The 17,176-nt window shown below is 55.0% G+C and overlaps 1 protein-coding gene across 1 annotated transcript; it reads left to right on the top strand.

Moving 5' to 3' along the window:
- Positions 1-101: 101 nt before the first annotated feature.
- LOC117870238 (SH2B adapter protein 1-like) lies at positions 102-16,126 on the top strand. The gene is given in 11 exon segments (XM_034757330.1): positions 102-1,191; positions 5,060-6,027; positions 8,544-8,645; positions 9,159-9,250; positions 9,508-9,614; positions 12,430-12,536; positions 12,538-12,637; positions 13,049-13,266; positions 13,372-13,543; positions 14,496-14,592; positions 14,957-16,126. Coding segments are annotated over 11 exon segments (2,046 nt in total). The 5' UTR covers positions 102-1,127; the 3' UTR covers positions 14,976-16,126.
- The last annotated feature ends 1,050 nt before the right edge of the window (positions 16,127-17,176 follow it).

Genomic DNA, 17,176 nt, shown 5'->3' with positions numbered 1-17,176 from the left:
GACACCCCTGCGCAGGGTGACACCGGCGACAGCCTGACACCCCTGCGCAGGGTGACACCGGCGACAGCCTGACACCCCTGCGCAGGGTGACACCGGCGACAGCCTGACACCCCTGCGCAGGGTGACACCGGCGACACCTGTTACAGCCGACACCAGTTACAGCTGTGACAGCCAGGTGACAGTCGTGCACAGGGTGACAGCCTGTCACCTGAGCCAGACTGGCAGGTGGGGAACGTGGGGACAAAGAGCAGTTCCCTTACCTGGTTGCAGTTTGTTACCACAGCGTCGGCGCATCCGTTTCTGCAACGTTGGCCAACCTAATAATTTCCAATTGTGACTTGTAGACAAGGTGTGAGTGAGCTCCCCTCTGACAGCTGGTGATGAGCTGGGGAGAGAAAAAGGCTTCAGGCCCAGATTGTATTTACATGAACACATCCACTCTGCCTTGGTATCCAGCAGACAGAGCTGTGCTGCCCAACTGATCAAGTTTGTCTGGTGTTGGGTTACAGCAGGAGTCATTAAATGTTGTTATTATAGGAGTAAAGGGCAACAGAACTGCGCTTAGCCTGTCCTGATTGAGGGGGTTACCCTCAGCCCTGGCACCTCTAGACTTGGCAGTTCATAGCCCCAGGATCTCTGGGTTTGCCACATCAATGATTAATGTAAAAAACTTGCTGGAGCCCTGGCACTTAATTGTTGGAACCCCAGCACCTTTTTCATTACAAATTAAGCATTGCTCACCATCAGCTGAACTGCACTCGGTAAGCAGGGGGTTGGATGCCAGTTCCCAGCGTAGAGAAAGGGTGGGGGACAGGTGTTTTGCTTGGTGGTGTCAACTCTGCCTAAGAGTCACAGGCGCCATTTGACCTGCCCCTCTCTCTGGTTTAAGGAAAGAGCTGATTAGGCTCCATAGTCTTTTGGTTTTTTAAGTGACCACTGATAATCTAAGGGCGTAGACTTGTTGCAGGACAGCATTTCTGTGGAAGACCCTGCCCAGGCTGCACTAGCAGTGAGGTTCCCCACTGAGAGCTGGTGGAACCTCAAGGGACCAACTCGCAGAGCTCACAGTGGGAGGTGGCAGCAGAAGGTGACGGCGTAGGGCCGTTGGCAGTGGAGTGAATGGTGGCATGACAAACAGCAGCCAGAGCGAGCAGCCGGAGCAAGTGGCGAGCGTCTGGAGGAAAGAACAAGGTGCCTTCTCCCCCCCCAACCTCCCCCCGCAGGGTGGGAGGTGAACTCACATGAAAGCACCTCTGAATTCTGTGTCTCCACTGACCAAGGACAATAGCTATGAGTGGGGTGCAGTGGAGGGAGAAGGGAGGAGTACATTAAAGGAACATTTGTTTGTTGGACTACGTTTTAGTGACTTTGCTCCCAAATGCTAGATTTGTGACTGGGAAACTAATATAAATATACATTTCTTAGTAGGCCAAGATTTTTAAAATGCATTATTTGCCAAAGTAATTATCTCACATTGTTGCTATCTTGAGAGATCACTATCTTGGGGAATTTTAGTACTAAACATTTGTATTGTTATATTATAATTCATTTTACGTAAGAATGGTCATACTGGGTCAGACCAATTGTCCATCTAGCCCAGTATCCTGTCATCTGACAGTGTCCGATGCCAGGTGCCCCAGAGGGAATGAACTGAACAAGTAATCATCCAGTGATCCATCCCATGTCATCCACTCCCAGCTTCTGGTGCGCATAGACTAGGGACACTCAGAACATGATGTTGCATTCCTGCCCATCCTGGCTAATAGCCATTGATGGACTTGTCCTCCAGGAACTTACGTAGTTCTTTTTTGAACCCTCTTATAGTTTTGGCCTTCACACCATCCTCTGGCAAAGAGTTTGAAAGGTTGACTGTGCGTTGTGTGAAGAAATACTTCCTTGTGTTTGTTTGTTTTAAACCTGCTGCTTATTAATGTAATTGGGTGACCCCTAGGTCTTGTGTTATTTGAAGGGCTAAATAACACTTTCTTGTTCACTTTCTCCACACCAGTCAAGATTTTATAGACCTCTATCATATCCATTCTTAGACATCTCTTTTCCAAGCTGAAAAGTCCCAGTCTTATTAATCTCTCCTCATATGGAATCTATTTCATACCCCTAATCATTTCAGTTCTTCTCTGTACCTTTTCCAGTTCCAATATATCTTTTTTTGACATGGGGTGACCAGAACTGCATGCAGTATTCAAGATGTGGGCATACCGTGGGTTTATATATTAAAAATGGAGGAGCTTGGTTTGCCAAACTGACCAGCAAAGCCAATGCTGACAACCTACATTAAAAGGCTGCAAAACGCCAAGCCTCTGGACTGCGTCGACATGCAGAAAGCCTTGTAAGCCAGTCACTATCAAAGCCAATTTTAGAAGAACTTAACGAGGCTTTTAAGAATTCTGGAGACACAACACAGTTTTGAGAACAAATGTGGCTGTCACAACAATCGTACTTTCTATTTAAGCAAGAGATACCACACCCTGCAAACAGGAGTCCAATGTTAAATTCGTTTTCCGTTGTTAATCCTGAAGTTGGACACTGGTTCCGAACAAGACCAGCAAATGTTCGCTATCTTTCTGCAAGAAACTCAACTGGCTGGTTAGAAGCATGTGGTGCAGCAGTGAAAGGTTCAGCAGTTGAAAAAGTGAAGAACTCTCACTGCATTCAGAAAATGTGCATATGTGGCCGATGAATGAATCGATGCACATGGGCATCAATTATTAAGTCATTTTGATTATTTTCACGTCAGTAGCAGGCCAACAGCTGCATTTCTAGATGTTCAGATTATAGACGACACATCTGCTGCATCTCTGACAACCCACGTCTTAGAAGAGTTAATTGCTTGTAAATTGAACCCCAGAGAGATGGCTGCTTGTGCATTTGATGGAGCTGCAAACTTCTCTGGAAGACATAGTGGAGTATAAGCTTTGCTCAAAGAAAAGTATAACCCTAATCTCTCCTATACACAATGCAGAGACCATCTTCTCCAACTAGCACTAGTATGAGTGCAGAATCTTCAAAAGATATTTAAAAAGCCATCAGTTTAATGTATTCATTATACTCTCCCCCCCCCCCCCCCCAGCAAGAGTCCAGAAGGATTGAATGTCTTGGAAAAAAATATAAGATACAATGTGACTGAAGTTCAAATTAGTCCAACCTGGGAAAACCCTCTGGCTTTCTCATGAGTGATCCTTGGCTGTTGTCTTAAAATTACTGCAACCATTATTACTGGCTTTGGAAAGTATCTACCGAGATAGGACAGATCTAAGTAGTGAGGCTGGTGGACAACTTTTGCTACTAAGTTTACAGAAGACTATCACCATTCTCTCTCTCTTAAGTCTACTGTTGAAACGACTTGGGTCATTAAACAATGCCATCCAGGCATAGTAGATCTCTGTCCAGCAATAGATGCTACGCTTGGATCAATCAAAGAGAGAGCCATTGAAAATGTACTGGAAGAAGCAAAGACTTCAATCAAGAAGTTGACTAATGAAGGCACTTATATTGAATCCTTAAGTGAAGAAGACAAGAAGTGTTTGTTAAGACAGCTGAAAAAGTACACAGACTTGATTCTTACAAATCTACAACAGCGACTTCTGGATTCTACTCAACCTCCACGTAGCTTTTACAGATGCCTGTCTTATAAAACACCGACTGTTAAGTGAAGTGAGACACTACCAACAATGGGGCTGCCATGTGATCAGGACAGAGCAAAGAATTTGAACACAGAGTGGAATATCATACGATGAACGGACAAAGATTTGACTTCAACTTTTTCTTTTTCATCACTCGTGGCTTGACCTGATCTTTGTGCTATGTTTCCTGGGATGAAAAAAGTAGGAATACATCTCTTGCTACTCCCAGTCTCAACAGCTACAGTTGAGTGTTCTTTTTCCTCGTTGAATAGACGTTTGTGTTCTGAAAGGAGTTGCCTTCTGCATAATCATGAGCATATCCTGAAGGACTGGAAGTACCGGACACATGAGAAGCCACCAAAAAATGAATGCAGTACATTTGAGAAGTTCATTAACAGAGTTGTGCAAAATTACAAGAAGAAACCAAGAAGGATGTAGAAGTCGTGCTTCATAGCAGGCTTGAGTAGCCAACTTTAATTTGTATGATGATTTTAAAACATGAGTTAAATCTAATAAAATGGTTGTGAAACATTTTTCAGTTTTTACTATGGTGCCATACAGCCCACCTTCACCCTCACAGTCTAACCTCTCATCCGCCCTCAGTCCCCTGTAAATTTGAACACCCCCACTTAATTTCAATTCCCAGGGAAAACACTGGAGCTGGGGACCTGGCTGGGGCAGGAGCCCAGAGGAAGGAGGTTTGGGGGGATTAAGGGGCGCTGGGGGTGGGGGCCTGGCTGGGGGTGGGGATCTGGCTGGGGCAGGAGCTTGAAGGAAGGAGGTTTGGGGCAACTGAGGGGCACTGAGAAGGAGGCTAAGCCTGGGAGTAAGGGGAAAGGGGGAGGCAGAATGGTCGTTCCCCTCAGCCTTTTTCCTTCCCACGGTGCTGTCTCCCCCAATCCTCTCCAGTGTTACACCCTGGAGCCACCTTCTCCCTCTTGCCACCTGGACATCTCCCCAGCAACTCCCCTAGGCACTTCATTGCCCCTTCTTCCCAGGGGAATCCTCCAGCCCATCTTCCCTTCCTGGGGTTCATGCCCCCTTGGTGCAGTGGCCTGGGTGCAGTGCCCTCCCACATACTCCCACAGCCCAGCACCATGCTCCCCAGGGTATCTCTAGGGGCTCTCTCCAGCCCCTTCCCATCCACCACCCTGAGGTCTCTGTGCTGTGCCCTCTTCCCACCCTAGAGTTCCACCCCCACAGGATCTTCTGTCACCTTTGCTTAGCTTCCCGGCCATGTGGTGTGTCCTGGGGCTATTTCTTCTCTCACTCTGGAGCTGTGCCCCCTTTACCCATCGCTTCCTGGTGCCCCCCCCAAAGTCCCCCTATGGAGCTCTGCTCCCCTGGCCTCTGGGGTCACCCCACAGCGCTACATTTCCTGCTTGTCTTCTCACTCTCTGTCTCCCCCACTCTCCCAGGTGAGCACGACAGTAGCAGCAGCAGCAGCCTCCTGGTGGTCAGGATCCTGGCGCCCAGCCCCTCCTGGGGCCCCTGTCTCCTGGACAGTGGCAGCAGCATGAACGGCAGCGTGGCGCCACCGGGGGTGGTGGAGGCGGCGGCAGCACCGCTGCCCTCGCCCGGCTGGCGGGATTTCTGCGAGGCCCATGCCCGGGCAGCCGCCCTGGACTTCGCACGGCGTTTCCGCGCTTTCCTGAGCGAGAACCCCCAGTTTGCAGCACCAGGGGCTGAGGCTGCCTTCTCCCGCCGCTTTGCGGAGCACTTCGTGGAGCACTTCGAGGCCGAGGTGAGCCGGGCCTGTGCCGGCGACTCACCCCCCCGCTGCGACATCGCTCCCTTCACTGGTGCCCACCATTGCCCTGGGGGCGCCTCCTCCTCCTCCACCCGCGACCTCTCCGAGACCTGCAGCGACTCCTCGGTGGCCTCTCCGGTGGAGCCACAGCCCGGCCTGGCCTCGGGGTTGTCCAGCAGCCAGTCTCGTAGCTCTGAGGACGTCTCCGCCTCTGCCGCGACTGCCAGCACGAAGCCTAAGCTCAAGAAGCGTTTCTCCCTGCGCAACGTCAGCCGCAGTGTGCGGGGCAGCATGCGAGGCATCCTGCAGTGGAAGAGCTCAGCCGAGTCCCCCACCGAGGAGGAGGCTGGCGGGGCCAACACCAATTCCAACTCCTCAGGGGGTGGGGCCGCGGACTCCTTGCCCACCGAGCGCTGGACACACAAGTTTGAGAGGCTGCGGCTCAGCAAGACGCCTGCCCCCAAAGTGGAACTGTCCAGTGTGCGCCGGGAGGGGCTACTCAATTATATCGTGGCCGATGACAGCGGAGGGGGGGGTGGTAGCCGGGCCCGATGGCAGAAATGCCGGCTGCTGCTGCGGAAGGCAGGCAAGGGAGAGGGCGAGGGCTACCTGCTGGAGTTCTACATCCCCCCCAAGGTGAGAGGCAGTGGGAGTTGTGTCCCATCCTGGGGGGCAGCCCCCCACCTGATGGGATTCTTCATGGGGGGGCTGCTAGTAGGGATTGGCCGGGGGAGCCTCAGGTCCAGGGTGGCAGAGAGCTGCGGTTCAGGATTAAGGAGCATTGCTAGAGCTGTACATATTGTGAGAGACGAGGTGGAATGAAAGGTGTTCTGGAGACAGGCTTCTGGGTACCTTGCCTGGCTTTGGGAGGAGAGTGGGGGTTTAGCGGGGTACAGCAGTGGATCTTAACCTTTCCAGACTACTGTACCCTTTTCAGGAGTCTGATTTGTCTTGTGTACCCCAAGTTTTATCTCTCTTAAAAACTACTGGGCTCATATAAATGTTGTACTTACATTTCAATGTATAGTGCATAGAGCAGTATAAACACATCATTGGCTGTATGAAATTTTAGTTTGTACTAGGGCTGTCAAATGATTAAAAAAATTGCGAGTAATCATGAGATTAAAATTTAATCGTGATTAATTACCATTTTAATTGCACTGCTAAACAATCATAGAATACCATTTAAATATTTTTGGATGTTTTCTACATTTTCAAATATATTGATTTCAATTACAACAGAGAATACAAAGTTTACACTGCTCACTTTATATTATATTTTATTACAAATATTTGCACTGTAAAAAAAAAAAAAAAAAAACAAGAGAGAGAGAGTATTTTTCAGTTCAGCTCATACAAGTCCTGTAGTGCTATCTCTTTATCATGAAAGGGCAACTTATGAATGTAGAATGTTTTGGTTTTGGTTTGGTTTTTTTACATAACTGCACTCAAAATGAAAGCAATGTAAAACTTTAGAGCCTACAAGTTCACTACTTCTTGTTCAGCCAATTGCTAAGAGAAACAAGTTTATTTACATTCACAGGAGATACTGCTGCCCACTTCTTATTTACAGTCACGTAAAAGTGAGAACAGGTGTTCTCATGGCACTGTTGTTGCTGGCGTTGCAAGGTATTTACATGCTAGGTATGCTAAACATTCGTATGCCCCTTCATGCTTCGGCCATCATTCCAGAGAACATGCTTCCATGCTGATGACGGGTTTTGCTTGATAATGATCCAAAGCAGTGCAGACCAACACACGTTCATTTTCATCATCTGAGTCAGATGCCACCAACAGAAGGATGATTTTTGGGGGGGTGGTTCAAGTTCTGTAGTTTCCAAATCGGAGTGTTGCTCTTTTAAGACTTCTGAAAGCAAGCACCACACCTCGTCCCTCTCAGATTTTGGAAGGCACTTCAGGCTCTTAAACCTTGTGTCAAGTGCTGCAGCTGTCTTTAGAAATCTCACATTGGGACCTTCTCTGCATTTTGTCAAATCTGCAGTGAAAGTGTTCTTAAAACAAACAACGTGCTGGGTCATCATCCAAGACTGCTATAACATTAAATATCTGGCAGAACACAGGTAAAACCACAGAGCAGGAGACATACAATTCTCCCTCAAGGAGCTCAGTCACAAATTTAATTAATGCGTTATTTTTTGAACGAGCGTCGTCAGCATGGAAGCATGTCTTCTGGAATGGTTCATGAAGGGGCGTATGAACGTTTAGCATATCTGGCATGTAAATACCTTGCAATGCCAGCTACAAAAGTGCCATCTGAATGCCTTCTTCTCACTGTCTGGTGACGTAAATCAGAAGCGGGCAGCATCTCCGGTAAATGTAAACAAACTTGTTTGTCTTAGCGATTGACTGAACAAGAAGTAGGACTGAGTGGACTTGCTCTGGAGTTTTACACTATTTTGTGTTTGAGTGCAGTTATGTCAGAATCTACATTTATCAGTTGCACTTTCACGATAAAGAGATTGCACTACAGTACTTGTATGAGATGAATTAAAAATACTATTTATTTTGTTTTTTTACAGTGCAAATATTTGTAATAAAATATTTAAAGTGAGCAGTGTACGCTTTGTGTTCTGTGTTGTAATCAAAATCAATTTATTTGAAAAGGTAGAAAAACATCCAAAAGTATTTATAATAAATGTAAATTGGTATTCTATTATTCTTTATTTAGTGCAATTAAAACTGTGATTAATCACAATTAATTTGTTTGTTTAATTTGTTTTGAGTTAATCACTTGAATTAACTGCAATTAATTGACAGCCCTAGTTTGTATTGACTTCGCTAGTGCTTTTTCTGTAGCTGTTGTAAAATTAGGCAAATGTCTAGATGAGTTGATGTACCCTCTGGAAGAACTCTGCGTATCCCCAGAGGTACACATACCCCTGTTTGAGAACCACCGGGGTAGAGCGGGGGTAGGAGAGTCAGGTTGGACTCCTGGGTTCCTGATCTGGCTGTGCAATCTTGGCAAAGTCCCTTCCCTGGGCTGCACCCTCAGTGTAACAGGTCAGTAATGACTCCTGTCCCATCACACTTGGCCTGACACAGCCCTGTGTGGGGAGGGGATGAATGGCCCGGCCCAGGGCTGGGTTGATTGCGGGTCCCATCTTACCTTGCTGTCTCTCACCTGCCCTCAGTCCACCAAGGCCCGGGTCAGCATCCTCTGCTCAGCGGTGACAGATGTGCGCACCACCACGCCGCTGGAGATGCCTGACAAGGAAAACACCTTTGTCTTAAAGGTGGGTGCGGGGGACTGGGAGGCGCTGTGGGGGGAATTGCTCACGGGGGGGGGAATCAGCCACACCCCTTCCTTGCACCACTGCTGTCGTGGATTAAGCACGGGGCTGGGGTGGAGCAGGTGGAACCATCTGAGGGCTGTGACACACACCCCCCACCGGGGGGGGGGAGCAGGGAGGAGGGGATCATCCCCCAGTGCTAAGGGTCTGAGCAGGAAGCCCCAGCTGTGGGGCCAGGCTGTGGAGATGTTCTGTGGGGGAGGGGTGTAATTGGGTTCTGGGAGGTTGGGGGTGGCCCCACAGGCATGTGCAGGAGGAGTTCTGGAAGATGTCCTGGGGGTGCCGTGCTGGTGGGGGAGGGGAGGAGGGGGGTGGGAGCACCTGAGGCTGGAGTGGCAGAAGAGGGGTGCCATAGGGCTGGGGGATTGAGATGCTGGAGGGGTGGAGGGAGGAGCACCATGAGGGACTGGGAAGGGGGTGCCCGGGGCACTGGTGCTGACCCGGTGTACCTGGCAGATGGAGAACTCTCTCGAGTACATCCTGGAGACGGTCGATTCGCTGCAGATGAGGTCGTGGCTGGCCGACATCCAGGACTGCATGAGCCCGGGGTGAGTGAGCCAGCGTCCGGCCGCAACCCCAGCTCTGACATCTCCCCATCACGGCAACAGGGCTCCGGGTCCCCTTCGCCTTGCTGTGGGATCCCCCTGTGCCACCAACTCCTCCACCCCCTGCATTGCCCTGGCTTCCTTCTCCGGGCCTGCGCTCAGTGCAGGGTCCAGATCCCTGTTCCTAGGAGGGGGAGCCAGGCAGCATCCCCCTGGGTGGGGGTGTCCTTCACCTGTGAATCATGCCGGTGTCCCTGCAGGGAGAACACGGACAGCACAGACCTTCCCTGCCTCAACCACTCGGAGAGCATGCCAAGCCGGGAGCTACCCCTGCTGCCCAGCGAGAGCAACGAGCAGCTCTCCCAGGGTGAGTGTCAGCAGAGACCCCCGGTCCTGCCAGCCCCCCGCACCCCCCCCCCAAGCCATCTTCCCCCGTAACCAAATCCCCAACCTCTCTACCCCGTACCCTCCCCAGGCCTGCCTCTTCTCCCCCCAAACCAGCACCCCGTAGCTGGCCCCCCTGCCCTGCATCCCCATTTACCAGGGGCCTGTAGCCAGCCCCCTTCCCAAGCCCTGCCTCCTCCCATACCATAGATGGATGGCATGCTCCCAGCCCCCTCCGGCTCTGTCCCAAAGCCGCAGGGTCGGTGCTATGGCCACAGCTTTGGAACAGTCTCTCAGAGGACCTGTTCAGTGAGCCAGACCCCCTGGGGTCTCTCTTCTTCCTGGATAAGCCATGTGGCTTCACTGCCTGCTTAGACTGGACCTCTGGGCTGCAGCCTCCTGCTTCCCCCAGCTCTGCCCAGCGAGTCCCGCTAACCCAGACCCTGGCAGAGACGTGCCCACACTGCCGGGACGGTGCCCCTCGCCCAGTGTGGCAGGGACAGCCCCATAGCGCTGGCGTGCAGTCGGGTGTGTTAGCTGGCCACGGCACAGGGAGCCCTTAGGGTAGCGCAGAGGGGTGCAGGTTACAGCCCAGTCCGTTCTGCTCAGCCCAGAGCCCCCCCAGGCTGTGGGGAGTCCCTTGGGGAAGGCTCTCTCCCTGTCTGTTTGATCTTCTTTGTCAGGCTCCCAGGTTGTGGTCTGCTGGAGGCAGTCAGGGTACTTCCCCTCCCTTCCCCCTCCCCCCAGTCCTTTTCCCCCAAGCTGGGGAGATGCAGCTCAGACCCCTGCTAAGAGGTGGGTTTGGCATTCCCTTGACCGGACTGCCGTGTCCCCTTAGCTCTCCAGCCTGGTGCCTTGGACACTGCTCACGCGCAGCCCCTAGCATGGGCAGCCACTCGCAGATGTTTACATGAAGCTCTCCCAGCCAGCCATGAGTCGACACAGGGTGGCACCCGCATATCCCCTGTTCCAGCTCTGGCCCCCCCGTAATGTGCGTCTTACACTGCTCAGTAGCCCACTGGACAATACAAGCTCATAGACAGTTGAACATCCCAACAAAGGGTAACGTTCATGCACCAGCCTTTGTTGTCTCAAGTCGAGGTTTCTTAAACACTTCAATTGAACCAGCTGGTTTAGAGAAAACAGTAAACAGAGTTTATTATCTGGAGAAAGACCCAGTTAAGTGATAAGGGAAAAGGCATAAAAGTCAGAATTGGTTACAAAAGAAAAAGATAAAACCACTAGCTAATTCCTAAACTTTACCAAGCTCAATAAGATTTGAAGCAAACATCATTCTCTCCACACCAGATGCTGCCGGTAATTCTCAGTTCATAGGCTCTCTCTCCTTTCAGCCTGGGACTACTCCCCTTAGTTCAATACCCTGCAGGTCTTCATTGATGTAGGAGGAGAGGAGAGGTGGCTAGAGGCGTTTCCCCCTCTTTGACACCCCAAGCCTTCTGTGCTGGACAAGCCCTTGCTGGGTCATAGGGCCCGCGGTTCCATGGTGTAGATCAGCTCAGGTGAATTGTAAATTTCCTGTTTGCAAGTCCCCTGCTGGTGAATCGCTGATTAAGCAGGCAGTGATCTTTTAGCCCCTAGCTGGCATGGCTTTGTCTCTGAGAAATTGGCTTATGGGGTTATGCAGAATCACAACATATTTCACTAACAATCATACAGTAAAACCTCATAATTTGACATGAAGTGTTGTTACACACATTTCAACGGGGCTGTGATGTTCAGCAGATTGAGTTTTCAAATGATACCTCACAAGGCACACTTTGTACCAAATAGATCGCAGCCATATAAAAGTGGTGACCATGGAGTACAGGGTGTCACAGCAGGGAAATCGGTATGTCTCTGGGTTGTTGGTTGCTAGGTATTGGATTTGTCATTGTCTTCTGAAGAGCTCCACTGATATGGGATCTAAGGGTCCAGACAACTAGGCGACTCCCACACCTGTGTCCTAGCCTGGTGAGAGCACACAGACCTGTTCTCCCCTCTGAGCAACAATGCAGCACAGGAGGGAAACTCTGGTGCACACACACCAACCTGTATAAAATGTTACAAAAAATTGTCACTTTGTGACAACCTGCCATACCAGCACCCTAACTCCATAACTGGTCCCCAAACCCCACTCTTCTCCCCCCCCCCCCCCGGTCCCAGCCCCCCTATACTTGGTCCCCCCCCAGCCCTTCCTCTAGACCAGCTCCTTCAGCCATCTTCTCCCCTACACCTGCCACGCTAGACACATAGCCTGTCTCTCCATCCCCAGCTCCCTTCTCCCCAGCCTGGTTCCTCCTTTTCACACTTGGCTCCTGACTCCTCTTCCATCCACTGCTTCTGGGTGCAGTGACCCAGCACAGCCAAAGCTGGCATGGGCTTCCCTGTGGCTGGGAGGTGATGCAGAAAGTGTTACCCCCTGGGCCCAGGGGATCTCGAAGCAGCCATGGGCTGAGGGTGTCTTATTCAGGGGTGGGGTCTGCAGGGGTGGCAGTGACTAGAGAGAGGAGACACGGTAGACAATAACGGAGAGAAGAGGGAGCTGAGATGGGTACATGGGGAATGGTGGATCCAGAGAATGTGCTGCCCTGGGCCAGTGGAACTGCCCGCCACGGGATCACACTGCGTTCAGGAATTGGGTGCTTTCAGAGAAAACCAGACCAGCTGGACCTGCTGAGGAGGGAGCATGAGCCACACAGCATGGGATGGCCTCAGCATGAGCCAACCCTGAACTGGGTCTGTCCCAGCGCCCCCAGCTCTGTGGGGATTGGTAACTTCATTTGCATCTGTCCCCCCAGGTGCGTATGGGGGTCTGTCCGAGCGCCCCTCGGCTTCCATCTCCCCCAGCTCCATCTCCATTGCTGCTTCCCACTTCAACTCCATGGAGCTGCTGCCTCCGGAGCTGCCCCCCCCGGGTCCCCATCGATGAGGCAGCTGAGCGGCTGCAGGGTCCGTACCCCCCTGGCCTGCTGCACACGCCCTTCCCCGACACTCCTGACGCCACAGGTACGGAGCAGGGGAGTCCATGCGGGGATACTGGGGGAGGAGTAATGAGTTCGGGGGGACCATGTAGCCAGAGATGGGGGGGTTTCCAGGAGGTGTGTGTCAGGAGTGGGACCCAGAGTGGAAAAGAGATTTTGTGGGAAGCAAAGGTGTAATTGGGAAGGGGGTGTGGGATGAGGGGGAGGTCTCTGGTGGTGGGTGTGCTTGGGGGGCTGGGGATACCAGGTCTGTAGGAGGGGCATGCTGGGGGGGGGTACTGGGGCTGGTGGGCCAGGGATTGGGGGGGGGGGGGAGCAGGTCGGGAGAATGTGCCAGGGACGGGGCCGAGTGGGGAGCAGGTCGGGAGAAGGGGACGGGGACTGAGCGGGGAGCCGTGCCCCCCGTGTGCTGTTTCACTCCCCTTTCCCGTGTCAGGCTCGTTCCTGTTCCAGGGGGAGCCGGACCCCGGGGGGGGCGACCCAGAGCACCCCCTCTCCGAGTACCCCTGGTTCCACGGCACCTTGTCCCGGCTGAAGGCTGCCCAGCTGGTCCTGGCTGGCGGCCCCAGCAGCCATGGTGTCTTCCTGGTGCGACAGAGTGAGACCCGGCGTGGGGAGTACGTGCTGACCTTCAATTTCCAGGGCAAGGCCAAGGTGAGTGCCCGAGCCCGTGGACCCATCCCAGAGAAGGGCCAGGAGCCCTGGGGCCGTGGAGCCTGTGGCCGTGGTCTGACCCGCTTCTCCCCTTCCCCCCGCCAGCACCTGCGCCTGTCGCTGAACGAGGATGGGCAGTGCCGCGTGCAGCACCTCTGGTTCCAGACCATCTTTGACATGCTGGAGCACTTCCGAGTGCACCCCATCCCGCTGGAGTCAGGCGGCTCCAGCGACGTCACCCTGGTTAGCTATGTGGTGGCCTCGCAGCGGCTGCATGGTGAGAGCGTGGCGGGGGGCCCTGCTGCACCAGGAGTGGGGGGCGGCAGCCCCAGGGCACTGTGGGGTGGGTGTGCCGGGCGCCCGGAAGGGCACATCAGCTGCAGTTCCATTGGAGGCTCACAGCTCATTCATAACTGGCTGGAGGAGGTGTGGCTGGAGGCTCCCTGTCCGCCTGCTCCCCCGTGGGCTCTGGGGGGGGAGGGGAGCCATGGGGCTGGCTGTTCCCTCTCTGTCTGTCTGTCTGTCTGCGAGGCTGGGTCTCCGTGCCGTGGGGGTTCCCATCCGGCTGTCTGGAGAGTGTCTGTCAGGGGAGGGGCATTTCCAAGCCCAGGCTGGTTGTTCCCCATCTGGCTTGGGGGAATGTGTTTGAGTCTTGCTGCCTGGAAGAGGAAGCATGCATGTGGTTGTGGGGGAGGGCTTGTGTCTATCTGGGGCTGGGGGAATGTGTGGAGGGAGGTGGGTGTGTATCTGGCTCAGCAGGGCGGGGGGGGGGAGGGGAGACGGGCATCGCCTGTGTCTGGCTCAGGGAGGTAGGTGCATGTGTCCAGGGGGGCAGAGGGAGGTGGGCTCATGCGTCTGGCTCGGGGATCGGGGGGGAGTGTGTGGGTCCAGCTGGGGGTGGGGGATGGAGGTGGGTGTGGCGTGCATACGGCTTGGTGGGGAAGGATGTGGGCGCAGTGTGTGTATGGTTCGGGAGGGAGGGAGGTGCTTGGGGAAGGCGGGCATGGGTCCATCGGGGGGGAAGGGAGGGCGCAGTTGTGTTAGGAGAGCGGGTCGTTCAAGCCCTATTTGGCAGTTGTCCTGTCCTATGACTGTCCATCCGTCTGTGCTTTGTCTGTCCCCCCAGGCCGGGCGGCTGTCCCCGTCTGTCCCCCCGCACATCCATCTGTCTGTCCCCGTATCTGACGGGCGTCTCTGTCTTCCCCCCCTCGTGCCCCCCACCCCTGCAGGCAGGGACAGGGCGGGCAGCCGAGCCGCCGCCTGTGAGCCGACCCAGCGCAGCCCTGACTCGCCCGGCCTCGTCTCCATCGGCGCGAATGACTGTTTGTAAGTGTGAGCCGCGCCGGGGGGCCTGGCCCCGAGGGAGTGAGTGTCTGTTGTGTGCGCCATGGCCCATCATGCCATCCATGGGGGGTGGGGGCGTGTCTGTGAGCTGCCGCTGCTCACCCCTATTCCCCAGAGCTCCCGCGGGCAGGGGGCTGTTACAGATGTTGGGGGGCAGCAGCTGCTAGGGGAGAGGGGTCCTAGGTCTGTCAGGCTGGCCCTCACGGCCTCCTGTGTGGCCCTGTCCCTGATGTGGGGAGTGGGGGGCTGTCACCCTGGTTTGATCGGGGGGGTGGGGGCTGGGGTTTCAGTGTCAAGGGCATCAGCTAACACCTGACCCCGTCTGTCTGTCTGTCTGTCTCCACAGAGCCGAGCACCTCCCATAGCCGGCCCCCCCAGCCCCCATCCTGGCACGCAGCTCTGGAGGAGGGGCCCCTGCAGCCCCCTTGGCTCGTCCCCGAAGCCCCAGCCCCCGGCAACCTCTCCCTGCCGGAGGAGGAGGAGGAAGGGGGCACCACAGGGGACCCGGAGGACGGGGCCACGGGGAGGTTCCTGCAGCTCCAGGCTGAGGAGCCAGAGGGAGACACGGGCCATGCCCGGGCCGTCAACAACCAGTACTCCTTCGTCTGAGCCACGTTGGGGGTGGGGCAGCCCCACTGAGCACCCCCGGGGCCCTGCCTCAAGGGAGCCCCAGCCCCACTGTATGCCCCCGGGCCCCGTGAGAGGGGGGCCAGCCCCCTTGAATCAGCTTCCCAACCTCCCACCTTACATGTGATCATTGAGCCTCTCCCCTCCCCGCAAGGTTGGCCTCAGCGGTACAGAGCCCATTGGGGCATGAAGGTACGTTGCCCCCCCATTGGCAGAGGGGCTGGGCACCGAAACACTACAGGGCAGGGCTTCTAGAGCGCTACGGGGAGTAAGGGACTGGTCTTCTCAAGGCCAGGGGGTCTGTCCCTCTCCCCCCCTTCCCCCCGGCTCCGCACGCTGTCACTGAATGTATCGGGTCTCCGAATGTATTCTCATGCATCCCCCAGTGTGACCTCTGACCCCAGGGCGTTCAGCCCCCTTCTGGCCCTGTCCTCCTCCTCCCACCCCAAAGCAACATATTTATACACCTCCCAGAGCCAGTCTAGGGCTACGGGCCAGGCCCCGACACCCTACGTTCGACTGGCTGCACCTTACGGACCCCCCAGTAAATTAAAGAGAAGATACTATATATGTCTGTCCCCTCGTATGTCCCCCAACCTGTGCGCTGCCCCCATCTGTTCTCTCCTCCCTGCCCGGTCTCACCCCGCACAGCAGTGCCCCCCGCCCTCCACAGCGCACCCTCCTTGCCCCCTTTGAAAATTATTTTTCTACTGTGGAGTAGTTAGACTATCCTCCCCCGACCCAGCCCTGGACCCTACCCCACCCCAGCCCCGTGACTCTGCTGTGTCTGGTTTTTAGTTGGCCGGGGTCCGTTTGTTGGTTTTTTGTTCATTTTTTTGGTGTTTGTACGAACCTCGTTCACCTTTTAAAGAAAAAGAGGGAAAGAAAAGCTCGACTGCAGTAGCAGTGGCTCCGTCTCTTCTGTGCCCTGGGGTCTGGATCATCACACACCCCGCACTGGCCTTGCCCCCAGGAGCGGCCACCCCAGCGCCAAAGGAGTGTGAGACACCCCTCCCCCCAAGGGCCTGGGGACAGTGCTCGCAAAGGAGTGGGGTGACTATGGCGGAGTAAATGTCCCCCCCCGGGCATGGGGGGGCTAAAGAGACACCCCCTGCGCCCAGTGTGGGAGCGGGTCCCTGGGGGATAAATACTCCCCTGTGCCTCCCAGGGCAAAGGCTGCAAGGAGCTGGGCCAGTGCTGGGAAGGGAGGGGCCTAAGATCTCTCCCCCAGGCCAGAGTCACCAACATGCTGACTGTGAGGGTACAGGATAGACACCCGCTGAGCCCCAGCCGCTAGGGTAAACCCCACCCCCGGCCTCCAGAGCCCGTGCTGCTGCTGAGGGCGTGCAGCCCCCTCTGCCCGGGCTCTGGCCTCGTCCCTCCCGCTCAGCACCGCAGTCTGGCTGTGCGGGGGGCCTGCAGCGGGTGCTGCATGGTCAGTGCAAACGTGTGGCGCTGACCCCTGGCCAGAGCTGGTCACAGCTCAGCTGGGACCCCTGTGGGGACAGTATGGGATACCCCCTGCCCCAGACTGGAGCAGTGGGGCCTGCCCCCTGGTGCTGCTGGGGGTGAGTAATGGCATGGGGGGGTGAAGGATAACCCACCCCCCCCGCACCCCATGGCTGCGCAGCTCACACGGGGGGCAGGCCCCTGCTGGCTCCCAGCTGCAGCCCCTCTGTGCCCTGTCCTGGCTCCAGGTACAATGGACCTGGGTCCCCCCACCTGGCAGCCGGGACCAGGGAGGACCAGGCTGGCCTGGGAGGTGGGTGCTGGGAGTGGATCAAAACACCAGGGGGAGCTGCTGGTCCCTGTGGGCAGGGCTGGGCTGGCAGGAGCTGCGGGTCGGGAGTGAGGGTCGGGAGTGAGGGGCACCGGCAGAGCTGGGGGGAGACCAGGGCTGTGGTTTCCCTGGGAGCTCCCCTCCACCCAGGGACACGGA

The sequence above is a fragment of the Trachemys scripta genome, unplaced genomic scaffold (assembly GCF_013100865.1).
Source record: "Trachemys scripta elegans isolate TJP31775 unplaced genomic scaffold, CAS_Tse_1.0 scaffold_106, whole genome shotgun sequence".
Classification (NCBI taxonomy): Eukaryota; Metazoa; Chordata; order Testudines; family Emydidae; genus Trachemys; species Trachemys scripta.
Note: the sequence above shows the minus strand (reverse complement) of the source record. Positions and strands in the feature narration are given on the sequence as shown.